General features: G+C 36.4%; 2 protein-coding genes across 2 annotated transcripts; both read right to left on the reverse strand.

The window, feature by feature from the left end:
* Positions 1-1286: 1286 nt before the first annotated feature.
* Positions 1287-8609, reverse strand: LOC143549116 (BRCT domain-containing protein At4g02110-like). Its single transcript, XM_077040105.1, has 10 exons — positions 8507-8609; positions 7146-7235; positions 6945-7049; positions 6717-6818; positions 6541-6625; positions 6225-6294; positions 6017-6061; positions 2716-5916; positions 1915-2131; positions 1287-1823 (listed from the first exon to the last, which is right to left on the reverse strand). The coding sequence occupies exons 1-10, from the start codon at positions 8600-8602 to the stop codon at positions 1287-1289; spliced, it is 4548 nt and encodes a 1515-aa protein (XP_076896220.1). The 5' UTR covers positions 8603-8609.
* A 2144-nt stretch (positions 8610-10753) lies between these two features.
* On the reverse strand, positions 10754-13644 carry LOC143549103 (phospholipase A1 PLIP2, chloroplastic-like). Its single transcript, XM_077040096.1, has 3 exons — positions 13063-13644; positions 11526-12497; positions 10754-11437 (listed from the first exon to the last, which is right to left on the reverse strand). The coding sequence occupies exons 1-3, from the start codon at positions 13636-13638 to the stop codon at positions 10889-10891; spliced, it is 2097 nt and encodes a 698-aa protein (XP_076896211.1). The 5' UTR covers positions 13639-13644; the 3' UTR covers positions 10754-10888.
* Positions 13645-14551: the final 907 nt, after the last annotated feature.

Consider the following 14551-nt stretch of genomic DNA (forward strand, 5'->3'; position numbering starts at 1 on the left):
AGCACGTGATGTTTGAATGTTGGGAACATTGGAAAGAGGAGAAGTCGTGGCCAGATATGATGATGTCAGGCCTACCCATGTGGCCCAATCAATATCTTTTTTTATTTTCCTATTTTTTAATTTTAATACTTCTTTACAACACATCCATTTTAAATTACTTATATACCGAATCTGATTTGCAAGATGTTTTTATCGTTATTTATTTACATTTTTGTCCCGTTGCCTGATAACAACTGACTGATTTAATTAGTAATTTAATTTTCAAATTTCGTGTTCACACCTTAAACAAGCTAAAAATTTTCTTTCAAAATAGTTTTTTCAGGGCCTTTTTAAATATAGTTTTTAATAATAGAATCAGTTGCTTAGAATATATTATTTCAAACTAATAGGCGAAATAAAGGCTGTTGGTTTTGTTGTTATAATCTATAAACCATTTTAGGACGTGGAAATTTTGTAGTATAAAAAGCAAAATATAATTTTATGAAACTTATAAATAAATAAAATAAAAATATGACTCTTTACCCTTATAGAAGATTAAATACTACTAGATCAGTAACATTAAGAGGATGTTTAGGATTCCTTATTTACCTCCTTATGACTTATTTAAGTCACAAGTTATAAGTGACAAAGTTATAAATTATCCTTTAGATTGAAAACTTCTAGAATCTTGAAAAATGTTTAATATAATAATAATAATTAGTTTATTATTATAGATAAATTAGTCTTATCTTTAATCCTAACTGTATTTAGTTTCAAATTATGTATTTAAAAAAGGTTAGGATTAGAACCCGTGGGTTTATGTATACCCTAGGTTCAATGTGTTAAGTATTATTAAGTTTTTCTTATTTGTCGTTTTCTTAATAAAAAAATCGTAGAGAACTCTACAAATCTCGTATTCGTATTCTTGATTTTTTAAATAGTGAGATACAACAGCAATTCCAGTTATGATTTTTAAATTTGTGAAACTAATAATATAAATGGTGCATTTCTATTCTCTAGTAATTTGTGTTTTTCCGTAGCATACGTTTAACTTAACCCATAATAATAAAATATAACCAGAATCTGGAATGCCCAAACAGGAAAACAGACTTGATTCATGGGCCTAATCTAAATACACAATCAAAATCAATCCTCATTAACATTTCAAAGCCCATTAACCAAAGCAAATATGGTCCAATAGTTAGTCTCCTTTGGACTTATAAATGATGCTAAATTCATATTTAACTTGGAATCCAAATAAACATTAAAAGATCATTAAATATGTACAAATTCACACCATAGTGTTGTTACTTGCCTTTGTTTTTGCCACCCTTTTTATTCTTGCTGTTATTCTTGCTACACTTGCTACAAAACCAATCCTCCTCAGGAACACTGTCAAGTGATGGATCACAACAATTAATATGCGTGCCGACACCACACCCGATTGAACCACCTTCATCCCCACATATCAACATTTCTTCGCCTCTGTCTCGTGACCCACACACCTCACATGCCACATCATTACTTTCTGGAGTTCCAGGCTCAGAAGTATCAGTTAGATACCGGTTCTGTAAGCTGTTATACGACCTCTCCGCCCAAGCATTTGTACCATACTGAACATGTTTTTCAAGAGGATATCCAGGCTTACATACATATTCCACAAGGTAATCAGCAAACACACATGGTATCTCGTGTTTTAAGAATTCCTGCACCCACATGTCGACATGTGGCATCCCAGGGCTGACAACAGCAAAGTCGATACCGGAGTTTAAGAAGCGGGTGTATGGTGGGGATGTTGCCAGTATGGTCCCGTCCCCAGCCTTCACTACCCGTTTAAGAGTATCCTGAAATATTAAAATCAGGAATAAAACATGTGAAAACTTAAAAATGTTGGTATGTTATCTTAAGTAAAGGTGTTGAATAATGTTATTATACCAACGGTGGGACAATGCATTCCCCGTATATGACTATTTTCATCCCGTAAAATGCACCATGGCCGGTTTTTTCTTTCATGAGGCGCCATTTTCTTGGTGCTTCTAAGTTAATTTGACCATCTTCACTTAGGCCATTTTTGTGCCATTCATAAGGCTCCTCTGCTACAAATTTACCTGCCTGGTTACTTGCAGATAAGTAATCAGTCTTCAAAATCCACCTGCAGTTTGAAACATTTAAGTTCTAGTTTCTGAAATATAAGTTAAGTGTATGACACGGTAATAAGCAAAACACATGCAAAACTGCACACGATGTTTTTATGGGGCAAACTGAATGAAATAGACAAAACTTTATAAACAATTTTACAAATTAACCTTAATTGCAACTGATTTTAAATGCAAATAGCTGATGGGGAACTAATTCCCATGCCATGTCAGCTACCACATGTGCAATATAAAATGCTTATGTGAAAAAAACAAAAGAAAGAAATTGGTGTGCTTAATTAAACATGCGTCATGAGTGTTGACCTGTTAACCATCATCCCGAGACAATTGACACCCCTACAAATAAGATGTGAACTGTGGAGCAACAATTTTCTTAAACCAGCAAAAAGATTACCTTCAGGTTTCATTGCAACAGTCAAATATAAAATATAAGTTGATTAGCATATTAAGCCTTAATGATCAATGATTACTAAAAAATCAGTATAAAGTTCGATTCTTATTCCTAGAGTTTGCCCTGTTTTATCCAAGTTAAAGAAATTTGCATAAGAGTGCATTGACAAGAAAGTCAAAAGACTTATACCTTCCAGAAGCAGCAGCAGCAAAGAACTTTTCGGTTCTCCGTATGGGATCAGGGACAATGAAATGAGTTGCCTGATAAGACCAATTATGAGTAACTCTGCATACTCTTCCTTTCAGTCGCTTAATTATCTGCTGGAACTCCTTTCTTTGCAACCGATGTCCAGTTAATATAAACCACATAGGTTCATCTTTTAAAATATCTAAATTGGCCTTATCAGCATTCTTTTCGAGATCTTCTTTAGCAGGTTTAAATGCATGTTTCTTACCATTACTTTGATCATTAACATGAATCTGAACATTCTCCTTTTGTGCTTCTTCCACATCACATGTTTCAACCACCTGATTAGATGTTGGCTTTCCCTTCTTGTTAACAGCCTTGGAGGCATCTTTCTGAGTTCTACTCAGTGGACGTTTATTGCTCTTGGTTTCCTTCGTGTTCAGAACATTCTCTGTATCCACATCAGCATCCTTGTCAGCTCCATCATTATCCTTTACATCCACTGATTTTTCCAAATCAGATACTTTTCTTTTGCTCGTGTCTTTCTTAGTTTTACTCAGAGGACGTTTATTTCTCTTAGTTTCCTTCTCGTTCACAGCATTCTCTAAATCCATGTCAGCATCCACATCATCATCCTTTTTTTCATTGGTATGCTCAGGATCATTACCAACAGCTTCTGTTCTCTCTACTTCCACAGACTTTTCCAAATCAGTTGCAATTCTCTTGGTCACGTCTTTCTTAGTTTTACTCGGTGGACGTTTATTTCTCTTAGTTTCATTCTTGTTCACAGCATTCTGATTTTCCATGTCAGCATCCACATCATCACCCTTTTCATCATTATTATGCTCAGGAACATTACTGACATCTGATTTCTTCACTTCCACTGATTTTTCCAAATCAGTTCCATTTCTCTTGCTAGCACCTTTCTTAGCTTTACTCCCTGAACGTTTATTTCTATTAGTTTCCTTCTTGGTCACAACGTTCTCTTCACCCATATCAGCATCCACGTCATCACCCTTTTCATCATTACTGTGCTCATGATCATTACTAACACCTGATTTCTTTACTTCCACTGATTTTTCCAAATCAGTTCCAATTCTCTTGCTTACATCTTTCTTAGTTTTACTCAGCGAACGTTTGTTTTTGTTAGTTTCTCTCTTGTTCACAGCACTCTCTATATCCATGTCCACATCATCACCCTTTTCACCACTATTGTGTTCAGGATCATTATAAACAACTGGTTTCTTCACTTCCACAGATTTTTCCAAATCAGTTTCATTTCTTTTGCCTACATCTTTCTTAGCTTTACTCGGTGAACGTTTATTTCTAGTAGTTTCCTTCTCGTTCACCGCATTCTCTATATCCATGTCAGCATTCACATCATCACCCTTTTCACCAGCATTACGTTCAAGGCCATTACAAACACCTGATTTCTTCACTTCCACGGATTTTTCCAAATCAGTTCCATATCTCTTGCTCGCGTCTATTATAGCTTTACCCAGTGAACGCTTATTTCTAATAGTTTCCTTCTTGTTTACAACATTCTCTATATCCATGTCAGCATTCACATCCTTATTATGCTCAAGATCATTGCAAACACCTACTCTCTTCACTTCCATTGATTTCTCCAACTCATGTACATTTTTCCTGGCTCTCTTAGCCCGATTTGGAGTTGCTTCTTCCCTAATTTCTTGTTTCTCGAAATCATTGTCAATCACAAGTTCATTCTTTTTATCAGACTTCTTATCAGTTACCTCTTTCCTAGAAAGAGGAGTGAGTTTCTTACCTTTTCTAATCAGAGGGATTTCACCCGTAAGATCCTCGCTATCTACATTCCCTTCTGCTTTCTCTTCCATCAATGCATTAACAGTATTTTCCAGGACACCATCTTCATTTTTCTCTTTGCTTGCCTCATCTTTATCGTCTGGGGGCTCGGTTTCATCATCCATGCATAAAGCCTTGTTCTCAGACATATTATCAACTTGCATGCCCCTAATAACCCCTGTTTCCATTTCTGTCCCAGATTTGGCCACAGGAGAAACTTTTTCAGACTGTTGATACTTGAATAGATTCTCATCATCAGTCCCTGGATCAGTGTTTTTCAAAAAGATTGAACCTTTTTGATTCAAAGTATTCTTTTTATTAAGTTTGGAACCCGACAACTTCTTGCTAATTGACTTCTTTCTGACAGGTTTTGAATTTGATCCAGCACTTTGTTCATTGATCTCCGAATTCAGAGTAGATTTCTGAAGATCAGAACTAACTGCAGAAGGAGAATGCATCGCGTTCTCTGACATATCCACATCTTTGTTATTAGATTTTGTAGATAAGCTGGTTTCATTATATTCTTTCTGTGGTCTTTGTACTGCAATCAGGTCTTCAATCTCTGAAGTGGAGGTTCTGGAGATGGGCACGTCAGAAATTACATTTTTACCCTTGGAGCTTAAGGACTTCCTTCCATATATATTCGAAGAAGGGGTACGAGCAGGACTCTTTTCAATTGGGGGATCTTTTTTCACCTCTCGAAATGGACTTTCCACATCATTATTTTGACTTATCTGTTGTGGTTTAAAACTGCCACCAGAAATATCCAACTTCTTATTAGAAGATACATCATTTTGCTCATCTTCTGGGCGGAAAGCAGGACTGTTGTAAGGAGTCGTTTTTTGTACCAAAGAAGAAGACATATTAAAGGCATCACTGAAATTAAGCTTATTCAGTCTTTTAGCACTGCTGGTATTGCTCTTCATGCCTATTTTTGAAGGTGTGGTTCTAATTGGATCTTTGAAAGAGTAACTTCTTGCTTCATTTTGAGGAGACTTGTTGGCTGATATGGAGGCAGAAATGTTGGCTGATATGGAGGCAGAAATGAGGTTGTTTTGTGCTGGTGAACGGCTTATGGTCTTCTCACAAGGCAAAGAGGTAAAATAGCTAGCAACATTTTCAGTATCCTGGTGCTTGTCTTTAATCTCATGAGGATTAGGGGATTGGCCGGATTTGGTTTTCATAGTAACTGACACTGTTTCTTGGGCATTACTAAACAAGTTAGAGGTACTAGTATTCGAGATGGTATTTGGGATCTCCTGCTTTGATAAAAGAGAATGATGAGGGCTTGCTACTTTTCCCTCATTGTGTCTTGTAGTAACGCCTTCTGGTTCATCTTCAGAATCTTTGGCTTCAGCCTCCATCTCCAACTCATAACCACTGTAGTGAAAATAAATGAAATTTGAATCAATAACTATAAACAATAAAGGCATATTTTTATATGCCATACATGTATAAGAGCAAGTCTGTATAGTCTTACCTCTTACAATAATCTTCTTCAGGTACAATCTTCCAAGCCTTTAAACTGAAAAAGAAAAATGAAAAGGAGAATAAAGTAAGGAGGTTTACACTTTATAACAACTTAAAATAGGAGTGAGTGGTAAATAAATCATAAGTTGAAAGTTAAAACATGGTTTAATGGATAGCCAGCCTATAAAACATAGAGAGTAGGCGAACAAGATCAGTACCAGTCTTCCAACCATCGGTGGTTTATAAGCTTTATTCTCTTCATTTTCTTTGCAAGCAGATACTTTTCTCCTGTTAAATTGAAGAAAAAAAATTATCTAAACAGGATACATGATATGAAAATTGCATAAACTGGTGCTCTAAATGCATAACAACCCAATGCTCAATTACTCATACACAATGGATGTGTGAAAATAAACATTCAAAGAAATATTAGGTTTATAGTTCATCAACCAAGTAAAGTGTCATCCTTCATTCAGAAGATTACCAAAAGAACATACTCATATATTTGAAGTCAACCGAAAGAATACAACACACCTTCAAATTTGTAGCATATAAGATGAGTAACCTTGTTTGCTATCAGCGGTTTCGAAACTTTGGCACCCATCAATTCAACCATGGTCTGAAATATATAATACAACAAAACTTTCAGATAATATAAATCCACCATCCTAAAGTTTCCAGTGAGAAGAACAGATTGGAAATAGACTAACCATAATGTCCTCCCGATCTTCACGTTGATATCCTGTCAAACATATAATTAACGACCTTGCACCCGGAATTCCGTTCAAATCTCTAACGGGTGTGTACATTACCTGATAAAAACACAAAAACAATTTAAACAATGATACCAACAAATGTAGTTACAACCAGTAACAGTCCTGACTAGATTCATAACATAACCAAAGAGCAATAAACAAAAATCGAATTTGGGTACAGACCGAGGTTGTATCCACCGGTGCCCCGACATCAAAACTGTGATCAACCCATAGGCTAGAGACCAATATCTTTCCATCTTGTCTAGCAGCAACGCATAGGGGATCATCCTGCAAAAACCAAACACAAATGCATACAATATAATTGAAGTACAAATTAAGGAATCAAAAACGCTGACACAAGAATTAGGATTAGTAACAACTTACATAGACAAGCTTATCAACAATAACATGAGTACAATTCTGATCATATCGACCAACATCAACCCCACCGCCCTGAACAAGCTTCCGAGATACCTGTAAAATTATTAGAACAAAAAGTAGTAAGCGTCAATCTTAGGTCACAATTTTTTCAAAGCAGTCTCAGATACAACTTAAAATATGAGTGAACTGTAAATAAATCATCACCAACGACCAACAATTTGCGCAAAACTGATTGGCAAAACATATCATCCAATTATATGTCAAGGCACGGAATCGATACACACTTTAATATTGCAAAGAGAAATTAACTCAAAAACTCGTTACCATGGTTGTAAAAATCTCACCTAGGCCGATTAATCCCCAATTAATACCCTGCCGACTATTGGTTAATTAATCGCTATTTCGTCAAAATCGGTAAAAAGTGAAAAATTCAAATATAAACTTTGGTGTGTGTGTGTGTATAGGGGAAGGTTCATGTACAAAATAATCTTAACATGAGAACGTAGGATACAATACCAATCTACAAAAATTGAGAACGTAGGAAACAATACAAAAGCAATGTTTTATAATAACAAAGAAAAAAACCTAATAATAACAACAACAAAATCAAAATCAGCAACAAAATAATAACAACCTAACAATATCAACAAAATGTAAAGGGGTGTTTGGGATTGCTTATTTTCACCAACTTATAACTTATTAACCTTTTGAAAAGTAACAAGGTATTAAGGTATTTGGGGTTGCTTATATTGTGAGAGGAAAAGTTCCATAAGTTACACTTTTGTAAATTATTAACTTAATGAAAAGTTATAAGGAGGTAAAATACGGAATCCCAAACACCCCCTAAATCAACAAATACTTATAACATCTCATAATCGAAAACCAGCAAATACAAACAAAAAATAACAGCAAACAGTTATAAAAACAAACCTAATAATAACAACAAATTGGTTCTCATTGTTTTCATGTTAAGAATAAAATGTATTTGATCCTACAACTATATGCACATCTATATATGTATATACATCTATATATGTGCGTGTATATATATATGTATGTATATTTGAGCATTCACATATATATTCCAATCTGATTAACCCCTATTAATTCGATCAATCATTAGTCTCTACCCCGCCGGCCAACTAGCGCTTAGCGATTTCTACAACAATAATTCTGTATTGATAACACAACCAAAGGCCCATAGTTATAAATCTAAAACCCTGACTACACTAATCCTATTACAATTAAGAAACTAAATTAACTTGTCAACTTAGGTCATTCATGAATCACCAACAATATGCCAATGGATCCATCCAATTAATATGCGGAAATAAATAAATAAATAAAAGTAAAAAAGTTGAAACCTGAGAGTTTTGGATCGGGTCGAACCCGAGAAGAACGAAGCGGATATCACGGAAGAGTTGAGGTGGTGAGCTTTGATGATGATGATTATTATGCATCCTTGATCCGTACATTCTCAACGAAAGGATTATGATTATAAAAATAAATGAATGAGTTGCAGTTTTTGAGTGATATGCAAAGCTTCTTGGGGAAGTAGGAGAATGACGGCGAGGGGTAGAAAAGGTATTTCACCCGATTATTATTATTTCCATTTTGAATAAAGCGAGGGAAAATAAAAATTTTGTTTGGAGATCCCGCCGCTGAGTCAAAATTGAAAATGTGAGTATGGAGTGACACGTGTGTGTGCAAGATCCTCCACGTCATATTTATTTTCTTGGTATTAGGTCATGTTTATCCAGGACGTTGTTAAAGTCGGCCCAACCCGTAACTTAACAAGGTGCATAAATTAATAAAAAAACCGGTTGGGGTACTCGAATCACATTATTTAAAAGCTTGGTTAAATTTATCATGTAATTATGTTGACTATGTAGAACCTGTCGCGTTGCGGCGACATGATAATATCCAAATATTGGTAAAACTCGGCCGCTGTGTTGTAGTACGACTGTATCGATTAGATTTGTTTCGGTATCGGAGCTAAACCGAAAAAAATCTGAAAATGGACATGCTTAAAACAAAAATCGGTGAAACCCGGGCATTGCAGCAGCTAGTCGACGCAAGTTTAGACTGTATCGATTAGGTTCATTTCGATACCGAACTAAACCCAAAAGGTAAATTCGTAAAATAAACATAAGAAACATTTTAATTAATTTTTTTCTAATTAAACATATTTTAAACCAAAAAAGAAATCAAATAAAATATTCTTAAAAACCAACTACGGCATCGACATCCAACTTAAACTATACTATATAATTCACATGTTAATTAATATTGGTTCACGTATAAACTAATGTTAACATAAGGGTGACTCGTCGCTGAGATGGGATGAGTCACCAAACTCCGACGAGAGTTGTTCTAGTTTAATTGGGGCTACTGTTAGTCAATGGTGTATAATTTGGAGACGGTAAATCATTTGCTTATGTCGTGTTAATTCTCTAATTCAATTTGGGCTATTATTAGTTTTTTTTTTTTTCGAACTATGAAGTTTTCTAAACAACCAACAAAAAAAAAACGAACGCCAACAACACCCATGCACTAGCCTCACAACCCAAAGAGCAGCAACACAAAGACAACATGAAAAACTACATAAAATCAAATTTCCACAATCTTAACCAATCTATCAATCTATATTTAAACCCCACAAAAAATCAAGCGCTTTGACGTCTCCAGATTTTCATATTTATGTGTTCCGGTTAGGAATATTATGAACTATCGTGATTATGTGTCTGGTAGCAGGTTAAAAAAGAAGTTAGTGCAAGTTATTCTAAGGATTATTTGTTAGTGTAATCGAAGAACTCGTAATGAAAAAATAAATAGCATTAGACAACAAAGTGTTTCATTGCGAAAAACAACTGAAGATGTACATTCTTATGGGCCAATTTGTCAAATATAGGTCTACTGGTGGTGTTAGTTGTTACAATCGAGAGGTATCGTGAAGGAACTGGAACCGAATAATATCAATCAAGACAAAAGAAAAGGTTTTCATTACATATAGAAAATGGTTGAAAACTAACTTTTTTTGCTTGAACTACCATTTGGATCGTCGACGAGCTAGTGATTCACCCTCAAGGAGAAAACCCTCATTCTTAAAATGAAGTTTTTAAATGCCTTAACTCATTGGTTGGTTGGAAACTAGCTAAACATATAAGCACAATTAAAACATTATACTAAACCAGTTCTCTTTTTATTCTCTCTAAACCATCTCCAAATCAAGCACATCCCACCGTTTTTTAAAATAAAATATACTATCGCGACATGCATTGAGTTGGTTTGCTTGTACGTTAACGTAACAGTTCCGCATAACCACACCATTCATTCACCCGGTGGGTGGCGGAGCGTTGTTCCCGCGGGTACCACCTTGCCGCTCCACCATACCGTTACTCTTGCCAAGCCCACACCCACCAGGCCACCACCCTAATGTGGGTCTTAAATGCTTGTTCATGTCCTTTTGACTCCAGCAATATTCTATGAACCTTCCCTTATGCTTGGTCCTACACACACATTGCAAATACATCCCACTTGGCAACACCAAGGGTCTGGACCATGACCTCTATTTTGTCCCCTTAATCCCACCTATCCTAACTCAGTTTATTATACTAGTCAATAGTCATATACTACTTTCCTCTTAACCAACCAACCAAACAAACAAACAAACATATTGATAATTAATTTCTATAATGCACAACATTATAGCAACATAAAACCATATGAAACAATAAAGAACGTTTTCAAACGGACCGAATCACGTTACATGCCTCCACAAACAACAATCTTGCAGGAAGCAACAGTATCACAAGCAAATCCATATGATCAGATGCAACCAGCCTTACAAACCTTTTCAAAGACTCGCTCCCCGTCCGGAACACTCTCGTGAACTGCACCTCGCCTAGACCTTGACTTTGACCAATACGACCCCTGTTATTGCCACGTAGCACAACCAGGGGCCACCAAGCCTGTCGCCTCTGTTCCCGTCTACCTTTCCTTACACGGTTCAGCTCTTGACGGATCACACTCTGAACTGACTTCACGTATGATGTCATGTCATGGTCCCTCTGGATAGCACCCCCTGAACCATACGCGGACCGGTCACTCAACATCTCTAACGGGTGTGGTGTGTTCAAGAACACACTCTGTGCAGCTCTTATTTGTTTCTCGTCTGATACTGATGAGGTCAAAACATACAGACCACTACCCGACGGAAGCAGATCATGGCTCGGTGAAACTTTTGCATCGGGCTGCAGAATCAAGAATTCCCCCATTGGAGCATACAACAAACTCTGCCACAAAAAACACATTTTTTTACAAATTATTTGAATAATAATAATAGTACAAGGGCAAACCGAAAGAAAGTACTCATTTTTCTACCTGGCTATCAAGGCAGGGGTGATTTCGGAAATTCCCATTTACTGCTTTAAGAAGCTCAGCTACACGACTCGGGTACTTGCAAGAAAAGGCTCGGGGTACAATGTCACGATGCATTGTGATTGCTTGAAGATGACTTTTTGGTAACCCGAGTTTATGAAGCAAACGATCCCCGCCACACATAACTGATGGTGAACCAAATGTTATAACAGGAAGTAATGAAGCGCGTGGGACTTGCCCTCTTATTAACAACATTAGATTTACAAGCAGTGATAAGCTTCCACCAAGTGAATGACCAGTGAACCGAAACTTCGCTTGATCACCATATTTTTTAAAATGTGCATGGACATCGGGCAGCATTTGGTCATAAATACCCTTTGCAGCCTCATATATACCCCTATGCACAATCACATCCAATCCCTCGAACTCGATGGGCTCAAAAAGAAGATTAGCTTGCCATGATGCAAGTGATTCAGAGCCTTGAATGACAAAGTATCTAGTACTTTCATCATCATCACATACAAACCATTCACAAGGTGATGAATGCAATGACTTTAATTCATCTGCAACCGCCTGTTTGACTTCTTCTTTAGCAGCAACCACAGCAGTCACTGAGTCGGTAGTTGCCATTAACGAAGCAACCTCTGCGCAGTTGTTTTCAGAAGATCTGAAAGGGTTGATGCTCTTTGTTTGAGCATGCAGATAAGAAGCGGCCGAGGCTGCAATATTATACGCTGCGGAAGCACTTATCAGATTCCTAACCCCCTTCTCCCCCTCGTTTTCAACTGTTTCTGTGATTTGTTCTATTTCCTTCCCAGATTTTATTGTCTGGTCTTCTTCGTTTTGGATATTGTCTTCTAGTTCTTGAGCCCGCGCTTGTTCCTTCTCTATTTCGGCTTTTGCAGCCAGCTGAGCTTTCTTTTCTATTGAAGAAGTAACCAAACGGAGTCTGTATCGATTCAAAAGTTTTCCAGGCTGCATAAAGGAGATTAAACAGCTTCAAGATTTCATTTTGATCATAATTTCAATGAAGAACACAATTTATGCACAATAAATATCACCCATCGTTTCAAAATGCGCAGATCATGTCAATTCTTTCTAGATCGTAGAATATTAACCTAAAGTAAGTACCAATCTACATTGCAAGTAATCATCAACAAATTTATCCGTACAAAATCATATAAAAAAAGTCTAGATCCAAACCAGGGGTATAAATGAGCTGAGCCGAGCCTGAGCTTGACTAGACTCGAACTCGGCCTGTGAGTTGTTGTTTCAAGCTCGAGCTTGACTCGCTTGTTATTTATTAATTTATATACATTTTTTAATTATTTCTTTATATATTTTGATAAAATTCTTAAACAAGCCTAAGCTCGGCTCGAGCTCATTTCAATTCGAGCTTCTTATCAATCTGATCTCAAATAGCTCACGAGCAGCTCAGCATCCTAAATCTAAACATCTTCACAAGACCTTAAAACCGAAAGGCATTTGAACAAACACCTTATGTGCATCAATTTCAACAACGGATTTAAACAGCAAGTACCTTAATTTCCGGAATCGAATAAGCTAAGCTCCCCAAATAAGACATTCGAGAATACAACCTTGCTTCACCTAAACTAACCCTCCTAAGCAATCTCGAAAACGAACTCCTATCGAATTCGATTCCAGTATCATCATCATCATCATCAACCCTGCATACATCAGACTCCTCTTCATAAACCTCATCTTGTTGATCCAATTCATCCTTATTATTAACCTCGATCGTATCGTCTTTCCTTTGACTCCAAATAGATCTCACATGAAGAATCTTCAACACCCAGTTCTCATCTTTCTTCTTACCTTCACTTTCCTCTTTAATCTCCTCACTCGTTTCAACCAAAACGGCGTCGTCCACGGCCACCGCGTTACGATTACCGACGAAGAACGAAATGAGAGGAAATTTAAACGAAAACCCAAATGGGCCTCGTGTCTTACGAGGTTGATCCGATGAAATTGAGGTTGCTGTCGGCGTCATACGGGTGGCGGCGGTGGTGATTTGAGATGGGTTTATACGAGAGGCGGTGATCGGAGGCTTCTTGATGTTAATAAAACCCAATGTTTTTAAATAAATGCCGTCCATTGATGAATATTTCAGGTTTCTTGGAGACGAATTAAAATTAAAGTTAGAGACTTTATAATAATAATAATAATAATAATAATAAATAGAGATTAAGATGGGAATATGGATTGCAGTTGTTTTGGTTTCTAGGGATGTATGAGGATGCACAAATTCTTGAGGATTGAATCCGATTTTGATTTCGATATCTGGGAGGTTGAAGGAGAGAGAAGAAGAAGAAGAAGGAAGGAACTGTTGCACGTTGGTTTTTGACGAAGCATGCCATAAATACATATTCATTTCAAACTACTTTTTTCTTTTTGGTCATAACAACCCCTGTTATTTTTTTTTTGTTTCGGGTCGGGTCGGGTTGGTTTAAGTTTAATTCAAACCAAAAACTAAAATGTTGGTTTTTGAGTTTTTTAGAAAATTTCGGTTTTGATATTTTTGGTTTTTGGTTTAGGTTCGGTTTTGTTATTTGCTTTGAAAATTTTAGGTCGAAAAAAAATTGGTCAAATGTAATGAAGTTGGACTAGAGGTGCAAAAACCGGTTTAAAACTCAAAATCAGTTTGGGTTAAAACCGGTTTGGTTTGGTCAACAAAAGTCAAAATCGGTTACGATTGGTTTCGGTTCGGGTTGAAACCGGTTTCTTACCATGTTACAATCGGTTTCGGTTCGGGTTTTAATCGGTTCCGATTTGGTTAACCAGTTTTTGTGGAGAAAATTATAAACCGGTTCCGTACCTACGGTTTCAATCAGTTCACCGGTTTCTACATAATCGGTTTCAAACAAGTTCGGTTTCGTTTTAGTTTTCGGGTCAGTTCAGTTAACCGGTTTATTTGCCCACCTATAAGTTGGACGTAAACTTTTATGTTAGTTAATAACTAATTGAGGCTAAAATATATTAAATTACTTAAAATTTAAAATAAAAGGTAA

This window comes from Bidens hawaiensis, unplaced genomic scaffold, assembly GCF_021521415.1.
Source record: "Bidens hawaiensis isolate Kalapana, Puna unplaced genomic scaffold, B.hawaiensis_p1.1 tig00015443_1, whole genome shotgun sequence".
NCBI classification, from domain to species: domain Eukaryota; kingdom Viridiplantae; phylum Streptophyta; class Magnoliopsida; order Asterales; family Asteraceae; genus Bidens; species Bidens hawaiensis.

Coding starts and splice junctions, on each gene's coding strand:
- LOC143549116 (XM_077040105.1), bottom strand. CDS start 8,602: ATGCATAATAATCATCATCATCAAAGCTCACCACCTCAACTCTTCCGT. Junction 7,236..8,506: donor ACCCGATCCAAAACTCTCAG/GTTTCAACTTTT, acceptor ATAATTTTACAG/GTATCTCGGAAGCTTGTTCA. Junction 6,819..6,944: donor CACCGGTGGATACAACCTCG/GTCTGTACCCAA, acceptor TGTTTTTATCAG/GTAATGTACACACCCGTTAG.
- LOC143549103 (XM_077040096.1), bottom strand. CDS start 13,638: ATGGACGGCATTTATTTAAAAACATTGGGTTTTATTAACATCAAGAAG. Junction 12,498..13,062: donor ATTCGATTCCGGAAATTAAG/GTACTTGCTGTT, acceptor TCCTTTATGCAG/CCTGGAAAACTTTTGAATCG. Junction 11,438..11,525: donor ACCCCTGCCTTGATAGCCAG/GTAGAAAAATGA, acceptor TTTTTGTGGCAG/AGTTTGTTGTATGCTCCAAT.